Raw genomic sequence first — 13,145 nt, forward strand, 5'->3', positions numbered from 1 at the left:
CCCAGCTGGATTTTGATCCCACATCTCATCACAGCTGATAGTCAATTTTATAGGAAATGAAGGGCACAGCACAGACCCTCTAGGTTGATGGGCATGAACTCTTCCTTTGGCCTGGTTAATCCACCTCTCTTAAAGGCAATATCTCAGTCAGTGAAGGAGTGTCTACGCCAGAGCTCAAATAAGCTATTTTGAGTTAATTTCGAATTATAGTGCTATTCCGAAATGTCCCTTACTTGTGGAATGAGGTTTACAGGGACATTGGACTAGTGAGGCCATTATATTTCAAAATAATGGGCTTGCACAAAAGAGGCAGAATTGCTATTTTCGGATACTTCTGATATCCCTAAATAGCTCCACAGTGTAGATGTAGCCTGAGAAAAGTGCTCCCACCAATATAGCATTGTCTACTTGGGGAATTAGGTCGTATGACTATATTGTTCAGCAGTGTGAATTTTTTACCACTGTAACAAACATAATTATACCAATGTAAGTCACTAGTATAGACTTAAGTAAAGATTTATTAGCTAAGAAAAAGGAATGAGAATTACTGAGAGGTTAAAGCAGATGAAATTATACGTACAAACAGGTTAGTTCATTCTGTGCTTCCAAAAGGTAGCAGAGATGTTATAATATTCCAGTTTCTCAGAAATCTTCTAGTGGTATCCAGAATAGCTCTGGGGATCTCTCTTTTTTTTTTTTTTTTGTTTGACTCTTCTGCCTGGTTAAAAACCAGACAATCCCGAGATGAGGATTTTTCCTTGTGTCTATATTTATAGCTGGGGAGGGCAAAGGAATGCACTTAAAATCTTTGATCTCAAGGGCAAAGACCATTTGTTTTCCATGCGCAGGAATTAGCACTTTCTTGTTAAAAGGACTTCATTTTCATTACTCAGACTTCTTTCTTGTTTAATGGGTTATTTAATTACAGTGCAAATGTTTGCATTTCCATAACAGGGTATAGGTAAGTGGAAACAATGCATGTAATGCATGCAATATCCCACCAGTTTTTCATGAAGCTTAAACACTAAAAACATTCTTGTGTTGTGTGTCTTTTGAACTCTACCAAAACACAAGTGAGCTGGTCTGGCCTCTAAGCTGTGAGTTTCTCGTTTCTCAACTGTCCCGTAGGCCTTGGCCAGGGTTTCCGCTTGGCTTATCAATGTCACAATTGGCATCTGATAAATTTCATTTTATTGTAAGGTTTTGATTTTAATGTGTTATTTCTAAATAGTTTGATTATGTAACCGGTGAAGAGGAGACTCTGGGGAAATTTAAAAACCCAAATTCTTGGTTCTTCTGTGTCCTCTTATCTCAAGCACTTTACACACAAAAACTCAACCACAATTAGACCACACAGCTTCATTGTGGTAGGTAAGAAATACATAGACACCACTTAATCCTTTCTATACAAAAATGCATAAACTTAGACAAACTTCACACCTCACTCTAAACAATCTATATTGATAGATTATATCGGGGTGGCCAATCCGTAACAGACGAAGAGCCAAAATAGTGTTGGATACAGTGCAAAGAGCCGCGGGAAAGTAGTTAGGCACTGCCCTTTTAAGAGCCTGCATGTGCAGGCTTCTGTCAGCCTTAGCGTCAGATCTCACTGCGCCAAGCAGCACCCCTGCCCACACAAGGAGAAAGGTCAGGGCAGGGGACTGTGGGTGCAGGAGCCACAATTTTTACTTTGAAGAGCTGCATGTGGCTTGTGAGCCCCAGGTTGGCCACCCCTGGATTATGAGACACAATCTATATGACACTGTTAAATATATATTATCTCTCTTCCTTTTTATCTGTAGGCTCTACATTTCTGCTGAAGATACATTTTCCCACTGTAAATTCATGCATCAGTTTAATATTACTGATATGATCCGTAAGCATGGTAAGTATCGCCTAAATTTTTTTAACTATTTGCCATGTAGTGACATTATTTAAATAAACAAACTGTTGTGGCCCAAGAAAGGAAAATTATTTAAAAAAGCCCAAAAACTTCCCTTTGAAGACTCAGCAAACAAAACATATTTGTGTCTGGGCCATGTATGTCCTACTAAACCTAATAAAATTCCTGCAAAACATTTCTATACTGGGGACAAAAAAAAGAGATTTATCACTACAGCTCTGTATCCGCTATAGACAAAACCAGCTAAGGTAAATTGTTTGTCAGTTACTGCTACTATAGCAGAACACATCTACCCAGGAATCATCCCTGTTTAGTCTTTCAGCTTTTTTCATACCTCCTGCGCTGAGCCATGTCTTATGCTACAGCATTCTGTGATCTGGGAAGCTATCTGAAAATGCCTCAAATGTTTTTCACAGGGTGCAGTCCCATCTACAATTATAATTCTGCTGTTGCCAGGGGACCCATCTTAAATGGCTATTATGACATGTGGGAGTTTAGATGATTTAAAATAGGATCTACCTACATTACAAGTTATGACAGATTTATAGTGTCAGGACAGTAACACTGTAACCAGAACCCTTTTCATGGTTCTGCCATAGTTCATGGTTTTATAATGTAGGATAAACCTCTGTAATTACCTACTTTGGAGAGAGGTGGATGTGGATTGGCTGTGAAGAGAAAGGAAGCAGGGTGGTAGTTGTGGGAGTGCCTAATGAGGAGAGGTTAATATGAACCTGATTTAGGGGGGGGCGGATACTGATGGAATTACAGGCTCTCAGGTACTAAGATATTACAACGGTGGACATAGGAGCTAGATAGGGTGGTATTGAGAGGTATGTGCTGTTCATGAAAGACAAAAATGGATGGTGAAGTAGCATGTATATTAATGATGAGGTAGACTGCAAAGAAATTAGAAGTGCTGAAATAGATACAATGGGATCTATTTGGGGGAAGAAAGTCAGAAGAAGCTCAATGGGATATACTTTATCTGTCAGTTAAAATTCTCCTATTATATCACAGTTCCCAGAATACTTATTTCATTAAAAATATTAGTGGTCCAGCCATAAATTGGAGGACATGTGCTACTAATAAAGGTAGCTGAAACAAAATACAAGACTATGTAGCACTTTTAAGACTAACAAGATGGTTTATTAGATGATGAGCTTATGTGGGCCAGACCCACTTCCTCAGATCAAATACAGGCAGTCCCCGGGTTACGTACAAGATAGGGACTGTAGGTTTGTTCTTAAGTTGAATCTGTATGTAAGTTGGAACTGGCGTCAGCCGCTGCTGAAACTGATCAGTTTCAACCGCGGCTGAATCTGGATGCCAATTCTGACTTACATACAGATTCAACTTAAGAAACCCAGGCGTCCCCAAGTCAGCTGCTGCTGAAACTGATCAGCGGCTGATTCCAGGAAGCCTGGGGCAGAGCAACTCTGCCTCGGGCTTCCTGTAGTCAGCCGCTGGTCAGTTTCAGCAGCGGCTGACTTGGGGACGCCTGGGGCAGAGCAGCTGGGGTGCTACTGGGTTGCTCCAGTAGCGCGGCTCCTCGGCGCTACTGGAGCAACCCAGCAGCACCCCAGCTGCTCTGCCCCAGGCGTCCCCAAGTCAGCCGCTGCTGAAACTGACCAGCAGCGGCTGAATCAGGACGCCTGGGGCAGAGCAGCTGGGGTGCTGCCGGGTTGGTCCGGAGCAGCGCTGTGGGACCAACCCGGCAGCCCCCAACTGCTCTACCCCAGGGGTAGGCAAGAAAAGCCTGGTCTGCTGGGGGGGGCACTAGCTGCACCCCCTCCCCCCCCCAGCAGACCAGGGGGACAGGAGCAAAGCCGCGGAGCACGCCCGCAGCGGGACAGCCCAAGCAGACTAGGGAGATGGGGAGCAAAGCCGCTGGACCCCCCCAGCAGACCAGGGACACCAGAGCAAAGCCGCCACCTGGATTGAGTTTGTAGCTGGAGAGGTTAACAATATTATCCTGTGGGTTGAGGTAGTTGCTGTTGTAGCCTGTAGTGTGGAGCAGTTTAGTAAGTTTATTGTCTTTTCTTTGTTGTAGGGAATAGAAGTGTGTATAGTAGGTTTCTTGTCTGGTGGAACAGAAGTCTTGCAAGGTGTCAGTCGGTGTGGATGTTTGTCTTGAGATGAGACTCTCTAAGTTAGAAATGTCATTCTTGATGGTTTTCTGTTTCTTGTATAAAATACTTATCAGGTGATTGCTTAATTTCTTGGATAATGTGAGGCAGAGTCTTTCACTGTAGTCAGTATAATATGTTGATCTTAATGGACCTAATAAAGGTAGGGCCCAGATAATCTTAGAAGTGGTAGATGTCTCACCAAACCAACAAGATTTAATTAGTAAGTAATGAGATTCTCAAAGAAGACATGGTTCTAGAGAACAATCTTGGTTCAAGTAATCATGAATTAATTCAGTTTAAGCTAAATGGGTGGATAAACAAAAGTAGGCCTGCAATTAGGGCCCTTGGTTTCAAAAGGGCAGACTTTACAAAAGTTAGGGAAGTAGACTTGACTGAGGAATTCCAGGATCTGAATGTGGGGGAGGCTTTGAATTTATTTCTGCAATTTTGATGCATGTTCCTGAAGCCTGTATACCACCAAAGTGTGGGTGGGTGGGGGATTTAGGGGAAAGGTTGCAGACAAAACTAGATGGATAAGGCTCTCAAATTGGTTATTAAGAGAGAGCTTGTAAATAATGAAAGAAGAGCTGGATCAGCAAGGAACACTACCTGTGGAAATAAGGATGTTAAATATCGGTTAATTAAATAGTTGATTAACCTCATGAATTCTCATCAGGTAGTCGATTATTCTGTAGTCCCAAGGGGTGGGGCTGGAAGCCAGGGCACTCTAGCTCCACTCCCAGGGAGTCCCTGCCACCCCGCACTGCTGAGTCTCTCTCAGAGGCAGCAGCATGGGGTGCCAGGTGGGAGCTGGTCCACGAGGTGAGAGTTTGAAACCCAGCTCCCTTTGAGGGCTGGCTGTCTGCCTGCCACCCCACACTGCTGCCTATGATAGAGGCAACAGCATGGGGTGGCAGCAGCCCCTGTCCAGGGGGTGGGCCTGAGCTCCCTGACTCAGTGCAAGCCAGGACTGAGCTGGCCTGCCTGCCCGCCTGGCTCCTAATACACTTAAATGAAAAGACACAGCTGGTGTAGGTCCTAGACCCAGTGCAGGCTGGGACTGAGCTGGGCTGCTGGCCAGCCTGCTAAAAATTTACTGATGGTGGTGGGGAATTACGTGTAGTCCGTAGCATTAACCTGTAAGCTTTTGCTTATCGGTTAATCAACTATACTATTACATCCTTATCTGGAAGGTCAGGAAGTATGGGGGAGAACTGGCAAAAGCCAAGCAGAATTGGACATTACAAAGGACATTTAAAATTGATAGCTTCTTTAGCCATTTAAATGGAAAGAAAACAAAGAGCTTGATAAACTTGTGGAAGGAATGCTATCAGATTACCTACAATGGCATAGTACGTGTTAACAGCTGTCACGATTAAGTATCTCAGTCACTGTTGGTGGGACACTAGATGGGAAGGGCTCTGAGGGTACGTCTAGACTACATGCCTCTGGCGACAGAGGCATGTAGATTAGGCTACCCGACATAGTAAAATGAAGTGACGATTTAAATAATCGCCGCTTCATTTAAATTTACATGGCTGCCACGCTGAGCCGACAAACAGCTGATCAGCTGTTTGTTGGCTCAGCGCGATAGTCTGGACGTGCGGGTGTCGACATCAAAGGTATTTGTCGACCACCCAGGTAAACCTCATCCCAGGATGTCGTCATTCCCCTTTATTCGGCTTTGGTGAGGCCGCATCTGGAGTATTGTGTCCAGTTCTGGCCCCCCCACTACAAAAAGGATGTGGACACATTGGAGAGGGTCCAGCGGAGGGCAACCAAAATGATTAGGGGGCTGGAGCATATGACTTATGAGGAGAGGCTGAGGGACTTGGGTCTGTTTAGTCTGCAGAAGCGAAGGGTGAGGGGGGATTTGATAGCAACCTTCAACTTCCTGAAGGGAGGTTCCAAAGAGGATGGAGAGAGGCTGTTCTCAGTAGTGACAGATGGTAGAACAAGGAGCAATGGTCTCAAGTTGTGGTGGGAGAGGTCCAGGTTGGATATTAGGAAAAACTATTTCACTAGGAGGGTGGTTAAGCACTGGAATGGGTTACCTAGGGAAGTAGTGGAGTCTCCATCCTTAGAGGTGTTTAAGTCTCGGTTTGACAAAGCCCTGGCTGGGTTGATTTAGTTGGAATTGGTCCTGCCTAGAGCAGGGGGCTGGACTTGATGACCTTCTGAGGTCTCTTCCAGTTCTATGATTCTATGAACATGGGATATGTTTAAACCAGTTTTGTTACCATGCTACATAACTAGTTGAAGGGATTATTCGTCATTAAATTAGTTCTAGCTGACAGTTTGTTCAATAATTCGAAAGCTGCTAAGGTATATCAAAATTGTCATGGGATAAAATACCAGCATTTATACTCAGGTTTGTATCCAAAGACTCTTATTATGAATGCTATGTATGTTGCTGCCTGTCTCAGCAAACCTGGTGGAAAGCTGTTTGCTAAGTGATAGAATTCCCTATTAGATAAGCTATGTTTATGTGTGTTCAGTTCTTAGTGTGTTGCAGATATAGTCTGATGGCTGAATTAAAAAATCTGACTTTTAAGTCCTGAAGAAAAATATCAGAATAATGTAGATTGATTGCCTTAATTTGCAATCTGCTCTAAAGAGTGGGGATGTTAAATACCGGTTAATTCAATATTTGATTAGCCTCATGAATTCTTATCAGTTACTCGACTATTCTATAGAACCCGGGAGGGAATGGGTGGGGGAGACCTGACCACTCTGCGCTGCTGCCTTTGTCTCAGATGCAGCAGTGTGGGTGCCAGGCAGAAGCTGATCCACAAGGGGAGCCAGTTTAAAAACCAGGGTGGCAACAGCCCCTGACCGGGGAGGTCTGAGCTCCTGGACTGGGCACTAGTTGGGACTGAGACAGGCTGCCTGGCTCCTAATACACTTTAAATGCAGAGCTGCAGCAGGGGTAGGTCCTGGACCCATCGCAAGCCTGGACTGAGCCGGGCTGCTGGCCAGCCTGCTAAAAAACTTACTGGTAGAGGGGAGGGAGAAAACGTATATAGTCTATAGCATTAACCGATAAGCTTTTGCTTATCGGTTAATTGACTACACTGTTACTTCCCTACTAAATGGTAAGGTACACTTCTGGAAGCACTGGGCAATTGAACAACTTAACATTTGTGCTGTTGTAAAATGTATGATTTTGTTACATGAGCTTTTTTCTTTTTCAGCACTTGAGTTTTATGGATACATTAAGCTAATAAACTTTGTTAGAAGGAAGGTAAGTGGACAATTTATTTAATTTATTTTTGTATGGGGGAAGACACTGAGCTTTTACTGTATAATTGTACATTATTTTTCTTTAGAAATAAATAATTGTGGAAATTGGTTTAAAATTTTAGTGAATTTATGCAATGTGTGAGCTGCTTAAGTGGTTTTTAGTTTTAATTTGCAAAATCCACATTAAATAAAATGTAAAAAGATTGATTCATTCCAGGCAGTGTTTCTAGTCTCCCATAACATTCAAATAATTGTCCTTCATGTGGTTGTGCTGCACATTGGGGTTTGTGGAAATTACCTACCAGCCTGACTACAGCTGGAGTAACAGCAGCTGCTCCATCCGGTTTAGGGAGGGGTTTCCCTGCCACTGGATCTGTCTGTGCAGGTAAGATGGGTAGACAGTGAATGGTTACATGCAGGCTGCTACGATATCACAGGCAGCAGTGTGGGGGTAGCAGTCAGCTCTCCATATTGAGGCAGTAGGCAGGACCCAGCTTCAAAACCAGCTCCCAGCACGCACTGGCTTCCAGGGAGCTGGTTTTGGGTGTGTGTAACCATGTAACTGCTGAGTTTTTCAGTGGTTACACATTTACACAATTACTTGCATTTTAACATCCTTACTCAATAGTATTGCCAGAGAATGGAGCTTGCTCCCTTCTAATTTGGTTGTTTCAGGCCTGTCTCTGTTACAGGTTTATATTGATACCAGGATATCTGGTTCAAAGATGTAGTATAGCAAGGACTGCTTCAAGTCCCTGAATACACTACGACTTATTAACATATTACAGCCGTGGTCAGCAACAGGTCGATCGTGATCGACTGGTCGATCGCAAGGCCTTGACCAGTCGATCGCAAGGCATCCTGTCCGCCCCGCCCCCATTTCCCTCCCACCCCCGAGAAGCCCCACTACGTACCTCCAGTGAAAATGGAGGTAGTGTCGGCTTCCCGGGGAAGGACAGAAGTCCTGCAGCTTAGCGCCACTTCCGGCAATTCCGGAAGTAGTGCTAGCTGCTCTGCCGGGTGTACTGCGGGAGGGAACATCGGCTCCCTGCACCGCACAGGAGGGGTAAGTCAGCCCCAGGGGAGGCGCACGCGCGGGGTTTCCCTGCGCCGGGGGGGGGGTCAGCCCCGAGGGAGGCGCGCGCGGGGTTTCCCTGCGGCGGGGGGGGGGGGGCAACCCCGAGGGAGGCGCGTGCGCGGGGTTTCCCTGCGCCGGGGGGGGGGGGGGTCAGCCCCGAGGGAGGCGCGTGCGCGGGGTTTCCCTGCGCCGGGGGGGGGAGTCAGCCCTGAGGGAGGCGCGCGCGCGGGGTTTCCCTGCGCCGGGGGGGCGGGGAGTCAGCCCCGAGGGAGGCGCGCGCGCGGGGTTTCCCTGCGCCGGGGGGGGGGGGGGAGAGTCAGCCCCGAGGGAGGCGCGCGCGCGGGGTTTCCCTGCACTGGGGGGGGGGCGGGAGAGGTCGGCCCTAGGGCAGGCGCGCGCTGGTTTCCCTCTGGGGGGGGGAATCCTGGGAGGAGGCAAATACAGGGGATTCTCTGCCCCCACTGGCATCCCAGCCTCCACGCCCCAGCCACAGAATTCGGTCCCCACTCCTCTGTCCCCACTCTCCAAACTCTGTCCCCACTCTCCTGCCCCCAGCTACAGAACTCTGTCCCTATTCCTGTCCCCACTGGCACCCTGTCCCCAGCTGCAGAAACCTCTCCCCTGCCCTCCCAGCACCCTGTTCCCTCTCCCCTGCCCCCACCCGCAGAACTCTGTCCCCACAAAATGTATAATTATAAATGCTTCATTTTAGATTTAAATAGCATGAATAAAAACCAGACCATTTATTTCATAACTATAAACACGTGATTTTAATTTTATACATCACATAATTTAAAAATAAACTGTTTATCAGAGTGTGTAAGTAAGGGCTGGGGATAGCAAATGATGGACAGGAGGAGAATAGAGAGGGCGAGGCTTCAAGGAAGGGGCGGGGCGGTAGATCTTCGCCTGTTCGGAGATTTAAAAAATGATCTTGGGTGTAAAAATGTTGGAGACCACTGTATTACAGTGAAACCTTTGTTATCTAGCACTCTGTTAATCAGAAAACTTTAACCGGCATTGCTCCCAGCCACAATACTGTCACAACTTCAGGTGCACAGGCCTGGCTTGGTTAACCATGATTGGCTTAACAGTTTTTTATTTATGAAGTACTAATCATCTTTAACTCAAAACAGAAATGTGAGACCAACTACCTCACACTACAAAACTACCAATATTAAAAACTTGAGTTTTGCTATTATTGTCCATTGGCTTTTCCTAGGTTGATGGGACCCTCGGATAACTGGAATTTTTAGATAACTGGGATGCCCTAATCCCTGAGTGTGCTGGATAACACAGTTTTTACTGTATTACTTTCTCCTGATGCAGTTTAGTTTTAGCATGGATGGAGTCTTATACAACCTATTGTTTTTGAGACCTGTCATGCCCAGGCATATTTTCATCTTCAGGTTGCATAGATTAGTTTGTTACAACTTACTATTAGTCTTGTGTTTCAGATGGAGAAATGAATGTTTTGAGCCTGATTTTTTCTCCCCTTCCCTCCGGCCCCCTCAAGATAGCTGAACATACATGGCTAATTAGAACTGTAGGGCTCAGCATTTTACAAAAAGTGGGCCCTAAATGACTTGCTACAAGTCAGTTGACGACAGAGCCTGATTTAGAATCCAGGAGTGCCCTTCTCCACTCCAGCAGTTCTCAGCCAAGACTCTGGGATCCTCTGGGGATCCCCAACCAGGGCTGGCATTAGACACAGGGACCCCAGGGCAGACAGCCAAAGCCCTGCTGTGCAAGGCTGAATCCTGGGACTCCAAGCTCTGCCACTTGGGGCTGAAGCCAAAGCCTGAGCTACAGCTTTGTGAGGCCTTCTGTGGCATGGGGCCCTGCTTGGTAACCCTTACAGCCACTCCTGGCTTTTATATTCAGATAAACAGTTGTAGAATAAGGGGGCCTTGGAGTTGTGGGGGCCTTGGAAAGAAAACGGTTGAGGCCCTCTCCTCTGCTTTTTTGGTCACATTGCTAAGTAATGCATCTCTCTCGGTTTTTGCTACAAACTTATTTTAATAAGTCATTTAGACACTCCTAACCCAGGTGAGTTTAATGATGGGAGAAAAATGAAACTAATGATTTGTCTTGTAGTTTACTTTTAAAACAAAGGTCTAATGATTTTAAAGAAACTTGTTTCATATGCTCATTTAACTTTCTCTTAGAAACCAAGTGCAGAATACTTGAATTCTCTCAGCAGCCCACTGCCTTGGGAAGAAGACGAATACTTGAAACCAGAGCTAGAAGATGATCTCTTACTTCAGTATGGTAAGACTTTTCTATCTGAGCATAGCCTTGCTAGAGAAAGAAGTGTATTTACCTCTTTCATAGTTTAGTTAGTGCAGTCCATCTGAGACAATATTCCGAGTTGCAGATGGACCAGATTTACATTTCCCAGGACAATGTATTATCCCAAATCTTTGAGTGAAGTAATCTATGAATATTTTGTATCATAATAAGGAGATTGGGCAACAGTGTCACATTTAACTGTAAATATTTATGGAATTTCCATTCTTATGCTGCAGCAAAATATCTTTGAATATTATATTCATGTATTTAAAATCTGAACACTTACAAATAAATGTTAGAGGTAGTAATCTTGTCATAGAAACTATTTCAGATTGGTTGTCTTTCATTAAGTAGATATTGGGATAGAGAGTACGCTTATTAAGTTTGCAGATGATACCAAACTGGGTGGGGTTGCAACTTCTTTGGAGGATAGGGACATAATTCAAAATGACCTTAGCAAGTTAGAGAAATGGTCAGAGGTAAACAGGATGAGGTTTAATAAAGAGAAATGCAAAGTGCTCCACTTAGGAAGGAACAATCAGTTCCATACATACAAGATGGGAAGTGACTGTCTAGGAAGGAGCATGGCGGAAAGGGATCTAGGGGTCATAGTGGACCACAAGTTGAATATGAGTCAACAGTGTGATGCTGTTGCAAAAAAAGCAAATATGATTCTAGGTTGTATCAACAGGTGTGTTGTAAGCCAAACTCGTGAAGTCATTCTGCCGCTCAACTCTGCACTGGTTAGGCCTCAGCTGGAGTACTGTGTCCAGTTCTGGGCGCCACATTTCAAGAAAGATGTGGAGAAATTGGAAAGGGTACAGAGAAGAGCGACAAGAATGATTAAAGGTTTAGAGAACATGACCTATGGAGCCAGGCTTCACGAACTGGGCTTGTTTAGTTTGGAAAAAAGAAGATTAAGGGGGGGACATGATAGCGGTTTTCAAATATCTAAAAGGGTGTCACAAGGAGGAAGGAGAAAATTTGTTCCTCTTGGTTTCTGAGGACAGGACAAGGAGTAATGGGCTTAAAGTGCAGCAAGGGAGGTTTAGATTGGACATTAGGAAAAAATTCCTAACTGTCAGGGTGGTCAAATATTGGAATAAATTGCCAAGGGAGGTGGTGGAATCTCCCTCTCTGGAGATATTTAAGAACAGGTTAGATAGACATCTGTCAGGGATGGTGTAGACGGAGCTTGGTCCTGCCTTGAGGGTGGGGACCTGGACTCGATGACCTCTCGAGGTCCCTTCCAGTCCTATTATTCTATGATTCTATAAGTATCCATCAAATACAAGAATACTCTATGATGTACAGCTGTGTTTTATTTCCACCTTGGTGTTCTGATGATTTGGCTTTCTCTCTCATGACTTATATTTGTGTTACTTGTATTCTTCCTTCTTTGTGCCAATACAATTTTGTCACTCACTTGGTGAATCATTCCTTCACTTAAATTACAAGATTTTTAGGGCAGGGGCCATGTCCTCCCGTGTTTTTACAACACCTACCACAAGGATTGGCAACGTATGGCTCATGAGACAAATATGCCTCACTAGGGAGCCAGCTATGGCTCTTCTCGAGCCTTAACTAACCCCTCCCTAGCTTTCCCCCACAGCAGGGAACCTGCACTGATGCTACAGCCTTAGGACCCTTGCAAGATTGGAACGCCAGTGGTGACTTCCTGTGAGAGAGAGGAGAAATCCCCAAGCCTCCCCACCAGATCAGGTGTGCGGGAAACAAGCAGAGTGGAAAAATGACTCTGTCCCTAGCACATGGGCGACAAGTGGAACCAAAAATGGCTCCATGTGTACTGCCATTCTGCCCCCCTTCCCCAAGAAACACTTCCTGGGGGCTTCCCCTGCAAATCCTTCCTTCCAGTGAATGGGAGCAGCAGGAGGCCATGTTATACAGTGCCTGCAACGTGGCGTGAAAACACGTAAGTGCTCCCCCACCCCTATCTGCCCAGATTCTGCACTCCTACCCCCTGCCCAGACACCCTGCACTCTGGCTGGCCAGTAGGATTGCCAGATGGTTTCAACAAAAATATCAGACACACTTGTCATTACATCACAATCTACATTACATCTTATTTAGAAAAAAACGGACACTTATATTTTCTCATTTATATTTTCTCAATTTGTTTCCCGAGCAGAAAGCTCAAATACTGGACTGTCCGGTTTAAAACCAGACACCTGGCAACCCTACTGGCCAGACAGCCTCCCTTCAGCCTGCTCCTGCACACTGCCTCCCACCCAGACCTCGCACCCTCACCCCTCCTACATCCCACCCAGATCCTGCACCACCATCTGTATCCTATTCACTGGCAGCCCTGTCCCATATACTTAACCCCTCATTTTTGGCCTCACCCCAGAAAGCAGGGGCCCCACAAGTCCCTTATCTTGCTCTGCTCCCCGAGCCATGGGAAGCAACGTAGGTAGAAGGACGTGTTGGCTGCCGGCATGAAGCCTCTCTGCTCCCAACCTTAGTGGGCTGAGGG

General features: G+C 45.6%; 1 protein-coding gene and 1 long non-coding RNA gene across 3 annotated transcripts in view; one reads left to right on the plus strand and one right to left on the minus strand.

Annotated features, from left to right (window-relative positions):
- LOC142829175 (uncharacterized) overlaps positions 1–2,334 on the minus strand; it is a 59,817-nt gene extending 57,483 nt beyond the window's left edge. For both annotated transcript variants that reach the window (XR_012903564.1, XR_012903563.1), the window contains exon 1: positions 2,241–2,334. This is a non-coding gene — a long non-coding RNA (uncharacterized LOC142829175). The remainder of the gene's footprint in view (positions 1–2,240) is intronic.
- The window catches only part of PRMT3 (protein arginine methyltransferase 3), a 112,292-nt gene that overhangs the window by 2,682 nt on the left and 96,465 nt on the right, over positions 1–13,145 (plus strand). Inside the window, exons 3-5 of the mRNA XM_075927736.1 lie at positions 1,806–1,888; positions 7,233–7,282; positions 10,528–10,630. Of these exons, the coding sequence (XP_075783851.1) occupies positions 1,806–1,888; positions 7,233–7,282; positions 10,528–10,630 (236 nt within the window). The remainder of the gene's footprint in view (positions 1–1,805; positions 1,889–7,232; positions 7,283–10,527; positions 10,631–13,145) is intronic.

The sequence above is a fragment of the Pelodiscus sinensis genome, chromosome 4 (assembly GCF_049634645.1).
Source record: "Pelodiscus sinensis isolate JC-2024 chromosome 4, ASM4963464v1, whole genome shotgun sequence".
Classification (NCBI taxonomy): Eukaryota; Metazoa; Chordata; order Testudines; family Trionychidae; genus Pelodiscus; species Pelodiscus sinensis.